Source organism: Castor canadensis, chromosome 11 (genome assembly GCF_047511655.1).
Source record: "Castor canadensis chromosome 11, mCasCan1.hap1v2, whole genome shotgun sequence".
Classification (NCBI taxonomy): Eukaryota; Metazoa; Chordata; class Mammalia; order Rodentia; family Castoridae; genus Castor; species Castor canadensis.
The window spans coordinates 122,025,572-122,042,793 of record NC_133396.1 but is presented as its reverse complement, the minus strand read 5'-3'; the positions used below and the strand labels follow the sequence as shown (position 1 = coordinate 122,042,793).

General features: G+C 41.2%; 1 protein-coding gene across 2 annotated transcripts in view; it reads right to left on the bottom strand.

The window, feature by feature from the left end:
- The window catches only part of Kcnh1 (potassium voltage-gated channel subfamily H member 1), a 328,710-nt gene extending 318,131 nt beyond the window's left edge, over positions 1-10,579 (bottom strand). For both annotated transcript variants that reach the window (XM_074048392.1, XM_074048393.1), the window contains exon 1: positions 10,308-10,579. In XM_074048392.1, the coding sequence (XP_073904493.1) occupies positions 10,308-10,386 (79 nt within the window). In that variant the 5' untranslated portion in view covers positions 10,387-10,579. The remainder of the gene's footprint in view (positions 1-10,307) is intronic.
- Between the last annotated feature and the right edge of the window lie 6,643 nt (positions 10,580-17,222).

The following is a 17,222-nucleotide window of genomic DNA, read 5'->3' as shown; positions in this document are numbered from 1 at the left end:
TAGCTAAGTGGAAAGGATAAAGTATAATTTTATCTGACAGAAGGAGAATGACTAGAATTTAGGACCTCCTCTTTCTTTAAAAAGCATCAGTTATCATTTCAAAATGGCAGATTGAACATACACATCAATTACTTCATTCTTGACTGATGTCTAAAAAGTTAACAGGAATACACCCTCAACAAAACAAAGGGAGCTACCAACAGATGAGTGCTCCTTTGGTTTCTGGAAGATGAAAGGAAGATGGGGTGGTATGTGGCACAGGAAGCCACAACTTTAAAATACAGAGAGATCGGGCCAAGGCTAACAGGCCCAGCATCTACCAGCAGAGACTTGAGATGTGGTGACGCCAAGTACTACGTGAGGCAGGAAAGGGATATTGGCAAACACTGGGAAACTAATTGGAAGTCAAAAGAGCAAAAGGTCCACTCACACTCCCGCACATGCACGCATGGTATGCACCTGGCAGCGAAGAATTTATTTCACAAATAAAAAGATGTGTAGCGTTCTTACTAAAGCAGTGGTTCTCCAAATGTAATGTCCACTGGAACTGCCCAGAGGACTTACTAAAGCACAGGTAATTGGGACCATCCCAGAGTTTGTGATTCACTAGGTATGAGGCCTGAAAATGTGCATTTCTAACAAGTTTCTAGAGATTTCACTATCAGAAACTCACCTAAGCCAATTTTACTTAATCTCTTTAAACCTCAGTTTCTATACTTGCAAAGTGGGGATGATGAGAGTACCCAGAGAACAGAGTTACTGTGAAAATTCGAGAAGACACCTGTGGCACACTGCCTGGCACACGGGTAAGAAAGGCTATTTAACTTCTCCAAAATCTGGATTACAACCAATAATTATGATTGGTGATTTTAACTAGTAGTAGCTGGTTTCTAATGTCTTGATTAACTTCCTGTTTAGCTATGCTCATTCTTGACTTCTGAGATTATAAACCTGAAAAAAAGAACATGTTCTAAGGAACATGAATGGATTTTATTAAATAGTAAGTGACTGAGTCAGTGAATTGAAACACAGGGTGTTTTAGGCAGAACACAGGTGTATTCGCACACTGAAAGAAGAGCCTAAATGCACCTCACGACACCAAGTTCACCCCTATGATTCACACTAGTCTGGACAAGAAGCTGAGAAACTGTTTTATGCAGAGAGTGAGTTACTGGCTGTATTGGCCAGTCTCAGAAGGAAAACACGCCCAGTCCAATCAGTAAGTTGAGGACTGTTTAATGAAGGAACTATTTACAAAGGTGTGGGTGAGATCTAGGTAGTAGTGCTGATAATCTGACTCCCAGCAGGGGAAGGAGACCTGGTTTCAAGCATTTGCCAATTTCTGAGGTGAAAATATTCCCACCAAGGCAGCTTTCTAGGTACCAATGTAAAGTCTTCGAACCAGGAATAGTTAAGATATGTGAATAATCACATCTTGAGGGGTAGAACCTGTCAGTACATCCTACTGCAGTACACCTCCAAGGAAAATCTCAAAGCATACGGCAGGACCCCAGGACTAGTAAGAGCTGGAAACTTGAAGCCTCCTTAACCCTACCTAAACCCAAAGAAAGTGAGCTGAAGATGTAACCTTCAATCAGGGGAAAACAGCTAAGTTATAATGGTTTTTCAGGGAGGAAATAGGAGAATAAGTACACAGCCTCCATCTCCCTTCCCATCTCATGGGGTATGCCCCATAAAATGAAGTCAGCCAGTGTCCAGAAAGCAACGGAGCCTGAAGATGTCATCTTACAAGTCAGCCTCCCAGGACCTAGAACAGGTTGGAAAAGTAAAGACAGTTGTTCTAGCAATTCAAACAGAAGATATGCAGACCGTTAGCACATGTAGAGATTTCAGGTACATCCTTAATGATAGCACATAACTTTAATCATTTTATTCCCAATAATGCTACAAGGAAATAAAAATAAAATAAAGACTTAAAAATCTACTTAACTGAGATAAAGAGTGTTATCACTCAAATTAACTCTGCTTTCTTTGCCATGGTTATGAAGTTCTAATCTAAGCTATGTTTTCCAAGTTCACTCTTAATAAAGATCAAAGTTATGCAGGAGATAAACATAAGTAAAGTTTGCCATTAGGGTATCATCTTCACAATGCTGACTGCAGCACTCTGAGAATGCCAGGGGAGGATGCCTACTTCACTGCTTTGAGGAAAGAAGGAGGAAATAAGAGGCCATTTCTCTTCTTTACAGAAGTTCCCAAGCTGGGATGGTGGTTCATGGGTTGCTACAATCCCAGCAAACAGGAGGTGGGACAGGAGAATCATGAGTTCAAGGCCAGCCTGGGCTATACAGCAAGACTCTGTCTAAAAATCATAACAAAAACAAAAGTACCTGATGTCACTGCAGAGAGAGCCTTTAAACAGCTATGAGAAATAACAGTTTTGAGGTACTCTCACTTAATAACTACATTAATAACAATGGGATTGAGATTGACTCAGTTAATTTCAGAACACCAGTTGTATACAACATAGGATAATCAAAAGAATTGCCATTTTAATTTACATAATGAATAATCTTAGTATGAGTAAGCAAACTGACTAGTGGCATAAGTCTATACTATCCACTCAGAAGAATTTTAAGTAGCTTATCATTAATATAAGTACTCGATTACTACAGTAGAGACCATGGAAACCAAGAGAAATGCTGAATTTGGCCAGACTGTGATCTATTCAGCAAGACTATACTTGCATAGAGAACAGCCAGAGCATCTAGGATATGCTGAAAATTCACAACAACGTCTGAGCAACCCGAGACAGCCCACCGCAGATGTCAGAGCAATGGGATGTGCCAGAGGAATGAGGGTTTTTTAAAGGAAACTTCAGCCCCATCAAAACAAAGCTTCACACACTTTGCAATCTTTTTAGTGACTTACAAGACCTGGTCATCCCACATCCAATCTCATTAAAAAAGACATAGCTATAAAATCTAAGAATAGTCTTAGATGAGGTATTTTTGTAAGGGGAAAATACGTAGTAAGTGTTGAGTCAGTATAACAGCTCTTAAATCTTTGGAGAGATTTATAATGCATGTTGGTCTTCAATACAGATTCTTCAGTGATTCTTTCAACATCATAAAATTTTCCCTGATTTTGGTATTTTCAGGCACAGTCTCAGGCTCATAGGAGGTCCACCAAGCTTTGAAGTGGAACCATAAGCTAGCCTTTACCTTAGAGTTTAATTTTCCTTTGATTTTTGACTCTTTCCCTAAATCTTCGCCTTCCCTTCAGTCATTTTGTTTTATTTTTCTCACCGAAACAAGAATAAATCTAGTTCTTTTGCCCTTCCAGCTCTAATTCTTACATAATTTCTGTCCCCAGAGTTTACTGCCTCTCAATTTAAGAAAATGAATCTCCTAAACATACAAATACCAAAAAAAGAAAAAGAAAAAAGTACTACCCTCACATGTAGCCTTTGCACATAACCCTAAGGGTACAAGTCTTTCGCATCCTCATGACCATGTGTGAGGGAGCTCACACAGTGAGAATGTTTAAACATCAGTAGATACTGATGCTTCCCAAAGGACAAGAGCAAGCTCTGTTTTCATTTCATTTTGGTCATGTGCTCACTAGTAACACAACCCTAAGTGACCCTGATTCATTAGTTTCCAGATTGTACAGGCAACATCACTATTAAAGAAAAAAAGGAGAAAATATCAAATGCTGTTGAGGCTGTGGAGTGATGGGAACTTTCATACACTTGGTGGCGGGGGAGGGGAGTGGTGTAGATTGCCATAAATCCTTTGGAAAATTGTTTGACAGCATCTCCCACAGGGAGATATATGCATCCTATGTATATCCCAGGAGAGACGTGTGGCCTCATGTAGTAGTATGAATAGCACAAAACTAGAAACGATCAATGTGCCCACCAGTATCAGAATGCATGAATACACTGTGTGAGACGGTCATATCGTGAAATGGTGAGAGTGAATGGACAGGACTGCACCTTCAAGAAGGAGTCACACTGACAAAAGAATGCATGCTGTATAGTCCCAGGCACTTAATGCTCCAAAGCAAATAATTAATAATAATAATAATAATAAGCTATATTGTTCAGCAATTCAAAACAGAGGGGTAAAGTAGGAGGGAAAGCAGGGAAGTGACCACTACATATGAGGAGATGGCTCCCCTTGAGAGGGGAGCAAAGGGTTAGGATCAGGAAAGAGCCCAGGGGCTCCAAGAGGTGCTGGCAAGATTCTGTCTCTTATTGGGAAGATCAGTGTCTGAGGCCAGCCCAGGCAAAAGTTAGCAAGACCCCACCTCAACAAAAAAAATATTGAGAGTGGTAGTGATCTCAGTGCAAGACCCTACTTGAAAAATAAAGCAAAAAAAGGGCTAAGGGTGTAGCTCAAGTGGTAGACTGCCTACCTAATAAGCATGAGACCCTGAAATCGGAGAGGGGAGGAGAGCAGAGGGGAGAAGAGGAGAGGAGAAGGGAGGGGAGGAGAGAAGAGGAGAGAAGAGGGGAGGGGAGGAGAGGAGAGGCGAGGAGAGGAGAGCTAAGATCCTTTCCTTTCTCTCTCTCTCTTTTTTTTTTTTGTTTGTATTTGTTTTGTTTTTTTGGTGGTAGTGGGGTTTGAACTCAGGGCCTCAAGCTTGCTAGACAGGCACTCCAACCACTTAAGCCACTCCACCAGCCCTACAATCCTGTCTCTTGACAAAGGCAGTAGTGACATGACCTTCATCTTATAGAAATGAAAAAGCAGTTATATATACACAATTATTTCATGTACTTTTCTATTTATGACATTAAAAATTTAAGGCTGTAAAAATAAAGGTAAGAATCAAGACAAAATAATTTATTAAATTAGGGGGAAAATGTGTTACATCTGAAAAAAAAAAAAAGAAACCAGTGTGCTAGGTCAGTTTTGTTCCATAGACAAGCCTTGAATGAGTGGAAGCTGTAAGAGGACAGATTTTAAGCCAGTCATGGAGGCACAGGTCAGGAATCCCTGAGGCCAAGGCAGAAGGATCTTGAGTTTGAGGTCAGCCTGAGCTACATAGCCAGACCCTGTCTGTCTGGACAACAACAAAGACAGATTTTGGTGAGATCAAACAACAGCAACAAAAAAGGAGGAAGGGGGAGAGCTATGAAGAAAAGGAGGAGGGAGAAGAAAAAAAGAAAGAAAGAAAACTAGCTCATAATTATAGTTATGCTTAAAAACAGAATATTCCCTATGAGAAAGTGAGTGTCCAGTTCCTGAAGCTAGTCAAGCACAGCTGATAACCATTGGGAGGAATATTCTGGAAAGGACTCAAAACCCTGAAAGAGTAATTGTATAGAATGTCTCTTCTGACCTAAGACTCTGTGATTCCAGTTCTCACCTGCTACAGATGTGGTCACTTAGAGGATCAAGGCCAAAACAAAACAAACAATGGCCCAAATGTCCTGAATGTATGAAGAAAATACCTTATGAAAAGGTGTTCTTTGAGTAAATAGCTAAAGTAGATTTTAAATGATTATTTTCAAGCCATTAACCAAAAATAAATGAGAAGGAAAGAACAGAGCAGTTTCAAGGAATCACTGCTAAATCTGAAGTCCAGCCACACATGACATCTGGTGTCAGAAAGAATGAAACCCACAAGTTTCTCAAATACATGAATTCTTTTGAGGTAGATTATTAAAATATGTGGATTTCATTAAAAGTCATGGAGTTCAGAAGCTTTCTTAAATCACAAGGTTTTATGCTCTCAATTCCCCCAGCTAACATCAGTCACTAGATTCAAATTTTCAATACTTTCAGAAAAAGACAGCTGAAGGTTACCTTAGATCCTGCTACAAGAAAAACACAAGCACTGTCAAATTGGCAATAATCCAGATTATCATCCATTCCTCTTTCAGAGTCCCTGTATTTTAACCAGTTTTCTGTTTTATAAATACTGCCATGGCTCAACACATCTCCTAAGAGACACAATATTACCCACGGTTTCTCATCCTGTTTGCTAACTAATTATATCAACAACCTGAACCAACTTAACACTATACAAAAACACAGCTGATTTAGCAATCTGTAAATTATACATGTACATAAATCTGTACCAAAATGTGTTGCACTTCATTCCTGTTAATATGCATGGGTTTGTCTGTTTTTTACTGGCACCTACAATTGTTTGATATAGGTTCCCAAACACTAAAACATATGTTCTGTCTAGAATGGGACCATTTAGAGGAATATTTTTTGTAGCTTCCTGGCACCAAGGTCTGCTAACCTTCCTAAGAAAGATCTATTTACTTCAGTAAGCATTCTGATAAGTGTCCACAGATTTAAGCCACCATCAAAAACTATTCTGGAACAACATTTTCCAAACATTAATATAAAGAAAAACAGGCTGGCTTTGCCTATGATCACTGATATGGTCATAAGCAAAATCAATCAAATGTGAGATATTACTTATTTCTCCTGACTACTTCCAACAAGCTAAAAAAAAAAATCAGATAACTATCAAATCTTTCCTTCAAGTGGTACTCAAATGTACCAAAGGAAGGTAAAATAGATTGTAGCACCAGCAAGACCAGTGAACCTCTTTAAAATGGTTCTTAAATACATTGACAGGCCTAAGTAACAGTTGCAGCAAGTCAACACTATAGAATAGGAGAAAGAACTTTGTACCAAGATTCACTAGAATGTGACGCTGAGTACAGTCAGTTTCTTGGTTTCTACTATATCCCCAGTGTTTGACTAAGATGGTCAGTTAAGACCAGGTGCCATGGCTCACACCTCTAATCCCAGCTACTCAGGAGGCAAAGATAGGAGGATGATGGTTCAAGGTCAGCCTAAGCAAAAAGTTAGTGAGACCCTATCTCAAAGAACAAGCTGGGTGGTAGTGCACGTCTGAAATCCCAGCTACTTAGGAGGTGGAGATAGGAGAATGGTGGTCCAAGGCTGGCCCCAGGCAAAAGTAAGAGACCCTATCTGAAAAACAAAGCAAAAAGGGCTGAGGGTATGACTCAAGTGGTAAAGTTCTTGCCTAGAAAACACAAGGCCCTGAGTTCAAAACCCCAGAACTGCCAAAACAAAAAAGAAAATGTGTTCAGCAAATCTTTGTTGTACAAATAAGCCAGTCTCAACCTCTGACAAGTCCCTGATTCACCTCTAACTGCCTTTTTCTAACTCTGCCTCTTCTAATCACTTAACCTTAGTTTTGTCAGTTCCTAAACTCTACAATGGAGACACTACACCTTTTCTGCTGGCTACTGAGAATTGAAGGTGATAGTCTGTGAAAGTGACTTGGAACTCCATGAGAGAGCACACAGATGTGGAGAGCTCCATATCCTGCCCTGGCCTTCTGCTAAATCACTGGCAACAGTGAAAATCCTGACTTCATTCAAATATAATTGGCCTTTCCTTTGCCCTATTATTCTGTTTGGATACCATAGCACGGCTGCTGGCCAAAATGGATATTGCTCTTGTTGTTATAACATTTTATTTCGTCTCCATTGGGAAATTATGTTTCTTGGGAGAAAACAATGGTAAGACAAGGAATGTTGTTGCATGGTGCCCTGTGAAGAACATGACACTGGAACCAGCAACGGATAAACTTGGGGCCTTATCCGTTCTGCCCTTTCATATTTCAGGAAGGTTGCTTGCATCCATTTCCTTATCTAGTCAATGAGTCTACATAGTATCTAAGATCCATCTCACCCTACAGTTTTGTGATATTCCAGACAGTGAATATTCTAATCACCCCAAACAAGATTGATTCTAATCCATTATCATATAATCTGAGTAGCTTTTTAGGGATGATGAAAACAGTTCCATGGACCAACACCTATGGGGTGGAGAAACAATGATAGTATAAGAAGGATCTGTGAGGGCTGGGAATGTAGCTTAGTGGTAAAGTGCTTGCCTAGCAAGCACAGGGCTCTGAGCTTGATCTCCAGCACCACTAAAAGGAGAGAAAGAAGGATGTATGATGGCCTCTAAAGAACACTGGTCTCAGGCACTGTCTGCTCTGCCACTTTGAATTAGTGGCTTAGTATTGCTTGGACTCAGTTTTCTGATCTGTAAAAGAGGAACAGTAAGAGCACACAGAGCCACTGGAATAAAATACCTAATAAAATGATTCTGAGGTATTGCTATTTAAAGGTAAAATGCTATTTAAATGCTGTAATGTCCAAAAATAGGCTGGTGGATTTTAGGAGAAAACAATCAATATTTTTAAATAGACTTTTTCCATCACAGTAGAATACAATGCATGAAGACATTGTGATTTTTCTTAGAGTTCACACTTTTTGTCCATTCATGTTCAAGTAATATTACAAAAAGGACCCCTAAAAATATGAATCCCACATCTTAAGATCAGCATTTTTCCTTCTGAAATAATGAAAGTTCATCCAACTCACCCAAGATGTTTTATGTTGTTGATATCATTTGGTTGGTTAATTGAAATCAAGCTGTTGGAACTGGTACCAATATGAAAATGTCAGTGCTAAAAATATTCCCATTATTCTATTGACATTCTATGTATGCTTACCCATGGAAGTGGCTCTAAGATCAGCCAAGCTAGAAGGTATTCTCCCTTCTTAGCTCCAGTATTCTCAAGGTCCTCCCCAAAACCCAAGGAGCTCTAGGACATTTGCTACAGCATGTCATAGGACTCCTTCTACTCACAATCTACAGTATACGTTACACACAGGGCTTCCCCTCAAACTTAAAAAATACTGCCTGTCCACCAAAAGATGAAGTTGTCATTGATAATTATATGAAAGTTGATATCCCTGATGATGGGATCCCCAAATCTGTAAGGCCATAACAACAGCAAGGCAACTCGTAAAAAAAATAATTTTATTTTAAAATCCATGAATACCTCCAGCTTTTCACGGAAGAAGAGTTCATTGTGGCTGTTCATTTAGTAATTATCACTCCCTTGTGTCCCCAGGTAATGACTGTGACCTTGCTCTAAAGGTCAAGGGAGAGGTGATTGACCAGAAACACTCTTTAACACTCTTATTCTTAAGAGGCACATGATAAAGAAGGGATTGTTTCTAAGAGAGCTCTTGCTGTCCTGGTTGGTAGGTTTTTTTCTTATAAACTTAAACCACTTGAGTTAAAGAGTATTTATTAGTGGCAGAAGTCACTTTTCATGCCCTTTCCCTAAACCCCTCACTAAAACCCAATGGAAGCTCTTCCTTTTCGACACAAGCTTTTAAGGATAGAAACAATGATATTTACACTTGATCAAAACCCATTTCTTTAATTAGCTCCTACAGCCTCGTGGTACCAGAAGGTCGTCTGCTTCTGGAGGTGGAGGGGTCCAGGAGCCTGCAAAGAGCATCTTAGGTTTGGGAGTATTTGATGAACAGGTGTATTCTGAGCCTTCCAAAGCCCAACATTGCTCGACAGTGCTGTAGCCCAGGTCTCTCTGCTGTGGATTCAAAAAGCGTTTGAAATTAAATTGTTCCTTCTCCATCCCTGCGCCCAGGACTCTCAACTCCCATAGCTGCGTGCTGCTGTCCATCTTAACTACTGAGAAACAGAGTGCCGAGTACAGGTTTTATCTGGTAATGGATTGATTGATAGGTTTGGTGCGTTTGGGAATTTATAGGTGAGCTAGACTTAAGAACGGCATAAAACATTTTTGTGGCTCTAGGAGAGAAGATACATGTCAGATTTGCACTTGTGGCCATTTATCCCACTCTGTACCTGTGCCCTCCACTCCCCACTTGAGATCAAGAGAGGCGTCCGACCCTCATGAGCCCTAACCTCTAAGGCGGTGGACAGGCGAAGAGGTGGAATCAAGCAGCCCAGCCACAAGCACGTCCCTAAGTCCCCACATCTTTACACTTTCCAGCTTCAGTGATGGAAGGTGGAGACGGCCGCATTCTCCCAGCCAGAGGGGACCGGGACCTGGAGTGGCCTGTCTGCTGCTGGCTCTCCCGGGGTACAGGAGGCGTCTCGGGGAGCAGCCAGGGAGCCCCGGGATCCCTCGCGGAGCGGTGGACAGTGCCGGCCGGGGGAGCGCTACTGCTCCACTCCGACCAGCTCCTGTCACTTTTCCCAGTACTTTCAGCTGTCACGCTGTCTTGGAGATGACACCGAGAGGGCGCGAAAAGGGCCCAAAAAGGCGTCCCCTAGAGCTCTCCCCTCTTGGAATGGGGGCGCATCAAACCCCTCCCGATCCTGCCCACCTTCCCCTGCCTCGGGGACACAGCCCTGGGCGCCAGCCCCGCTGCTCCGAGCAGAGCTCCGGGATTCTGCTGCATCTGCTGGCACCAAGCAACGGGAGGCGTCTACAATAAAGGCATGGATTTTTAAAAATCTGGATAACCGAAATCCGAATGCACCTCTTACCATTGGACCGCCGGACAATATTCTCCAGAAACGTGTTTTGCGGGGCCACCAGTCCCCTTCTGCCCCCGGCCATGGTCATCCTCCTGACAGCTCGGGGTCTGGGAGGCGTCCCGGGGCGGCTTCTCACCGCAGCAGGCAGCTGGGCGCGCAGCCCGCGTGCGTTCCCGGCTCCGAGCGCCCCATGCGCCCCACGGGGCACGGGAGGGCAAGGGCGGCGGCTCACTCCGGCTGCCACCGTCGCGCCCGGGCCGTACCTCCCTTCCTGCGGCCCGCCTGGCAGTGCACTCGTGCGGGGCTCGGCTCGCTGCAGCCGCCTCCGGGTGGGCGGAGGGAGCCGTGCGCCTGGATCCACGGCGCCCCCTACCGGGCGCGCGTCCCCAGCCCGCCTGCGGGAGACCAAGCCGCCGTCGCCCGCCGCAGCCCGGGGTGGGGGGTGGGGGGAAGAAGGGAGGGTGGTGGGTGTCAAGGCTGAGACCGCAGCGGCACCCTCTGAGCACAGCTGAGAAATGTGTCCAGGCTGCGTATGGGGCTGCGTGGAGACGAAAGGACATTGTCATCAACTTTCTTGATGAATCGCCCCTACATTGCGCCCCACAAGGTCAGTAAAAGTCAGGTGAGCATCTGAGGCTCTGGGAACACCTTCCCACCCTCGCGTGGGGTTTGTTAGCTTGATTAGTGACGGTGCCCCGCCTGGATTCTAAAGCCAATATTTCCCAGTCATCAATGAAGTTGTATTGTAAGAAGGGCGACTCGCAGAGTGACTGACAGATTCAGCTCCAGAGGAGGTGTTTCAGGTTGTCTTTACCATCGGCACACACGCGGCCTCCTCATTTGACAAGTTTCTTCACCACCTTGGTGTCCACTCTTATCTGGCAAATATTTTACCAAAAGACCAAGAAAATGCATGAGTAAATACATAACGTTTTTTAAGCTAAAGCACACCTCGTTTGACCAGTGTGTAAGATTAGGAAACAGGAACAAATTGCCTGACAAACATCAAAACAGTGGACTTGCCTCTGAGGGCAGATGTTTAGGAGCTTAGCTTCCCTTACATTCATCATTAATTAACTAGCCATAGCCTTGACTTGAAGGGCCTTCCGCAGTGCACAGGGTGGGAAGGTGCGAGTTTTCACACCTGCCCGCTTGTAGAAATCACATATGCCGAAGATTTCTGGATAGGAGCCAAAACAATCCTCCCTATTTCACTTATTTGGGAGAGATTTCTAGCTGCACATACTCTGTACCTGTCTTTTTACTAGGTAAAGACATAGTCTCCTGTCTATGGGACCATGACTGTGCCCCACAGAACGGATGAGTAGTTAATTTCAGACTGGGTCAAGAGTCAACACCAAAATGTAAGAACAAAACTGACCCAGGACCTTAGATAGTCTGGGTTTGCCATCCTGACACACCCTAATGTACTGCAAAGTCACCCTGTTTCAGTTTACTAATCTCAAAATCAGAATGGATTCCTTCCCAGAAATCTCTCAGAATTGTAAAGAGCAAAGGAAATTATGGAGGGGACAGCACTCGAAATTTTAAAATGCTATACAAAGGTCAGATGTCATCATTGGAATGATTAATAAATTGATCCATTACGGATATCATCCTTCATCTACTTGCGTGGACACAAACTGAGCAGCTAGCTGCTGTTAGCAGGGTTGGAGAGGCTGGCACAGGCTTTGAAATAAAAGTGATGCTACACTTCCATAGGGTAGCATTCTACTCATCCTGTCAGGCGCGCAGCTTAAGAGCTGTGATTTCTTAAACCCTAGCTCCGTCTAGTGGTCCTTTGTTCTATTACAAATGAGATAACAGTGGTTGAAGAGAACTTGACTCTGAAGTGTATTTGGTGCTAAGATGAGCTGATCTGGTGCCTCCCCACTTTGAAGAGTAGGAAGAGGAACAATCATAAAATTAATTTGAAAAATTGAAATTTTAATAAGCCCCCATGTTCATGTTTAGATAAACGTTTATGTTTGGATAAATAGGAAACTGATGAAATTCATTTGAGGTGAGAGAGGTGAAAAGCTTGGTACATTACCTGATAAGCAAAATGAACCAAGAGATACCTTCCATTATAAATGCACAACTGCTGTGGTTCTCAACGTGGACTCTGTGTGTTTTCCTTTTTGAGTACTATAATTTTAATGACACACTCAAAAAAGATAAAACACCTACAACTACACTATAATATCATCATTCTAAACAGCGTGACAGTGTCTCATGGTATATGAAAGCATATTCTTCCACACATTGGCTAGAGAACTCAGAACTTCTGGACTGTAGGAATAGAATCACATTCTTCCTTGCCCACATTCTCACTGAGATTTACAGGCAAAGGTTGCATGTTCCAGCTATCATTCTATCTTTCCTAGGACTGATTTGACAGGTCACAGTGTTTCTCATCTCTTACTTGTCACCTGTTGTTCCCTCCTCTACACTCATTTTCAGCACCTGCTCAACTCTAAGTTCTGACTGAGATCTCTCACTGTAATATAGGACTTTCAGAACAGACTTTCATCTTATGAACTTGCCAACATTTGGTAACATGTTTGTAAAGGATTCACAATACATCTTGGTCAACCAGTAGCCCCCAAACAAAGACTCTTTTCATTTAAAGAGACAACTATAAACAGCTCACCAGAGTTCCAGCTGAACTGCTTTTTTCCTTCCCTGAATAATGTGAACTATCTCTGCCTAGAACTTCTATTGAAAAGATCCTGAGTCTGCAAGAAAAGCTCCAGAGATTGTCCTCCCGTGTTTCTGTGCTCCCCTTCCTTGTAGTAGTTATTCTCCTGTACTCCCTCAGCATCTTACTCACCCCTCAGTATAACACATGTTTATGCTACAGAGAGAAGACAGGGATGGAGGTCTGCAGATTAACTGGAAAAAGAGGGAAATGGCAGAAAAACATCTCTGCCCAGCAACAATGACAACAAAAATCTGTCACAAAAAAGACAATGCCAAGCACCAGTGGGAGGAAGTGGCACCATGCAAAGACAGGAGATACATTTTTTTCCTTTTATTAAGACCATGAGATATAGGTGACAGAGTTTAGAAAAACAAGAATCTTTCAGACATAGGAGAGCTGCCTATGAGTCCTGGAAGACAGGGACGAGAAAGGGTAGGCCAGTACTTCATTCTCATCAGCAAAAAAAGCAGAGGGAAACTGAACACAGTGGAGATTTCATTACTTAATCACTAGGTGTGAAACAGCTAAAGGTAGAGGAATTCCCAGCATGGGAAATTTCAGTTTCTAAACCTAATGACTGACATATATTTGTTACTTGTTCTTTTTATTAGCAAAACTTCTATTTTAATAGGCTTATGGAAAAATGTCCAGCAGGCTGTATCCACTGGAAACCTCCATTTTGCATTACAGATGCCTTCCCCCAAATTCTAGGGAAAGGGAAAGAATCTCCCTCCATCAGAATTCTAGCCTTTGAGTTTAAAAACAGAGGAAAAAGATGCATTGACATGCATTGTAACCCAGTTGTAGCTAACCCAACAAACACTTTTAAGTTTTTTGTGAAATTGGGTTATAGCCTTCTAAGTGCCAAAAGCAATTATCCCCTTTCTCATTTCCTATTATCAAAAGAGAAAATGAATCAAAAGAGAAATGAATCCTTCTCCAATGAAAAATAATTAAAAGTTATTTACAGGCATCTCTTACTATTATTAAAAAACATCTGTACAGTCTAACTTGCACCAGACACTATAGGTTCTGAGGGAAAAAATGGTTGTGATTCACATCTGCCCTCAAGAAACTCAACAAATATTTAATGAATGCTTATGTCCTTTGTACCCCCAACCCCTCTCCATTCAGATACGTTCTGTCTCTCCGTTGTGCTCTCTAAATCTTGCTAGCTTGCTTTTTTGTAAATAAACTATAGTTCAACTTGATCTTCTCACTGGAAACTTTCTTGCCTCCACTTAAATGAGAGTTGCTTCTTTCCTGAGATCTTTGAGTCCTTTTAAATATATATATTCTTCCTTGGTTCATATGCCTACAGGCCAGAAGTTGAGGTGAGAATTCATTTGTTTCCTCATTGACATATCCAAATCATTATTCTTCTTATTCATGCAAAATTTCTCCTACATTGATGTTCATGGTCAATAACAATGTCACTCTACTTCCCTTCACGTCTTAAAATAGAGTTGGAGGAAATTGTATTCGGTTTTACAAAGGTTTGTGCCTGAGAGATGTTGCAGAAAAACATCAGGTAACCATTTGGATAGACAGCTCTAGAACTCAACAGACGCTTCTGTGTGGAGTCAGAGATTAGAAATCACCAGTTTATAGCTTTCAAAAGAGATTGAGAAAGGGCAGTTCAGAAATGGGGAGAACTCAGAGAAGTGGTTTTGTAGAAGCTTAGAATGAGAAGAGTGAAGACCAAAACTGTGTGTTGTCTACCGTAAAGATCAATGCTGGAAAAAATACCCATTGGAGCTAGTAACTATTGGAACACTTAAGACCATAGCAGAAACATTTTCTATGGAATGGAGTAGTCAAATTACAATGGGCTGAAAGGTAAAGTAAAAACATACAAATAAGATAGCAGACTGAACTAAGGTGCAGTTGAGTACTGCTTTTCTTCCCGAAACATATAGAAATGAAGTTTCATTACTTTTAAATGTGTTTTTAATATGTCTCCAAAGCCAAAAGGGAAATTCCAAATGTCAAAAATGAGGAGTCCAAAGCAGTTATGGGAATCAGTGATGGTGGTGATAAGGGACAGGGAGGACCCAAAAAGAAACAGTGTTGTGATTGATGTGGTAATGTGGGCCCCAGACATAGTAAAGAAACTGGTACTGGATCCCTGATGGACCAGGAGCCAGGAAAATTAGGGCCTCTCAGTAGAGCCAGAATAGGAGTAGAAATAGTTAACCTTCAGGAATCAGATTAGTCAAATCAAAAAAAGTTTTACACCACTAACAACAAGTGTTGGCAAGGATGTGGGGAAAAAGGAACCCTTGCTGGTGGGAATGCAAACTAGTGCAACCACTCTGGAAAAAAAATTGGAGGCTTCTTAAAAATCTAAACATAGATCTGCCATATGATCCAGAAATCCCACTCCTGGGGATATACCCAAAGGAATGCAACTCAGGTTACTCCAGAGGCACCTGCACACCCATGTTTATTGCAGCACTATTCACAATAGCCAAGTTATGGAAACAGCCAAGATGCCCCACCACTGACGAATGGATTAAGAAAATGTGGTGTTTATACACAATGGAATTTTACTCAGCCATGAAGAAGAATGAAATCTTATCATTCACAAGTAAATGGACAGACTGGAGAACATCATTCTGAGTGAGGCTAGCCAGACTCAGAAGACCAAAATTTGTATGTTCTCCCTCATATGCGGACTTTAGATCTAGGGCAAATACAGCAATATGATTGGACTTGGGTCCAAGGTGAGAGCACACACAGAGGTATGAGGATAGGTAGAAAACCCAAAACATGATAGTATTTGATATCTCCACTGCAGAGAAACTAATACAGAAACCTTAAAGCAACAGAGGTCAATATTAGAAGGGGATCAGGAATTAGAGAAAAGGTCAGTTAGAGATGAATCAACTTGGGTTGTAACACATTTGTACATGAAAGCAATGCTAGGAATCTCTCTGTATAGCTATCCTTAACTCAACTAGCAAAAACGCTTTGTCTTTCTTATTATTGCTTATGTCTTCTCTTCAACAAAATTACAGATAAGGGCAGAACAGGTTCTGCCTGGAAGCTGGGGGGTGGGAGAGAAAAGGAGGGGGAGGGGAGTGGGGGAAGAAATGGCCCAAACAACATATGCACATATGAATAAAAGTATAAAAAAAGTTTTGTTGTCGTGCTGAGTTTAGGCTGTATTCTGTGCACAATTTGGCATCATAAAAGTTTAAGCAAGTGCTTGACATGGTTTATATTTTATAAACATGCCTCTGAAGGCAGTGGGATGAATGGGCATATAAGAAAATACAGGATTGGTCATGGTTGTGCACCCCTGTAATCCCAGCAATTTGGGAATACAAGGATCATCCTCCAAGATGTGGATGGAATTTTACAACTATTCTCATAGTCTGGGAACACTATGCCAAAAAATACAGAAATCCCACACAGCCCTGTTTTAAAAAAAAACAGTAAGAAGCTGACTTACAGGAAAAAACCTATACCAACTAGTATATCTTAAGGCCCTTATTGATTTTTTTTAAAAATCCCTCCAAAACTGAGCATATAAATAAACATAGTTACAAATTTTACAAAAGAATTCAACACTATAAATGAGACTATATAACAAATTAGGAAAAAAGAATGACTGAGGGATTATGCATCCTAGAGCAATATGAAAGAGTCTTTAAGCTATATTTTTAAATATTCAGAGAATAAGAAAGAAATTGAACTCTTAAGGTGAGAACATTATATCAAAAAGTGATGTTTCGGGAAAATAGCAATTAAACAAATTTTAAAATATTTATGGAAATAAAGTGTTCTATATGTATATTAAATAGTTATCTAAACCTAATTAAATGGAGAGGAAATTATACAGAACATAGCCCAGAGAAATAAATACAGATAGGAAATCTCAAACATATGAAATAACATAAACAATATAGTGAGTACAGTGAAAGGCTCCATACATGTCTAAAAAGAATTACCTAAAGAGAAAAAAAAAACATAGAATGGAGAAAAAGTAATATTCAAAGGAATGGTAAGACAGACTTTTCAAGAATTAAAGAAATTCTTGAATTGAAAAGGTAGAATGAATTAAAACTAACAAATTTAGACCTGGACCTATTGCAGCAAAACTTCTTAACAGAAAAGGAACAGAGAAAATCTTTAAAACTCTCAGAGAAAAAACAAATTAGCTACAAGTAAATAAAAATGATACTAACATGAGAGATCTCAACTTGAACAAGAGT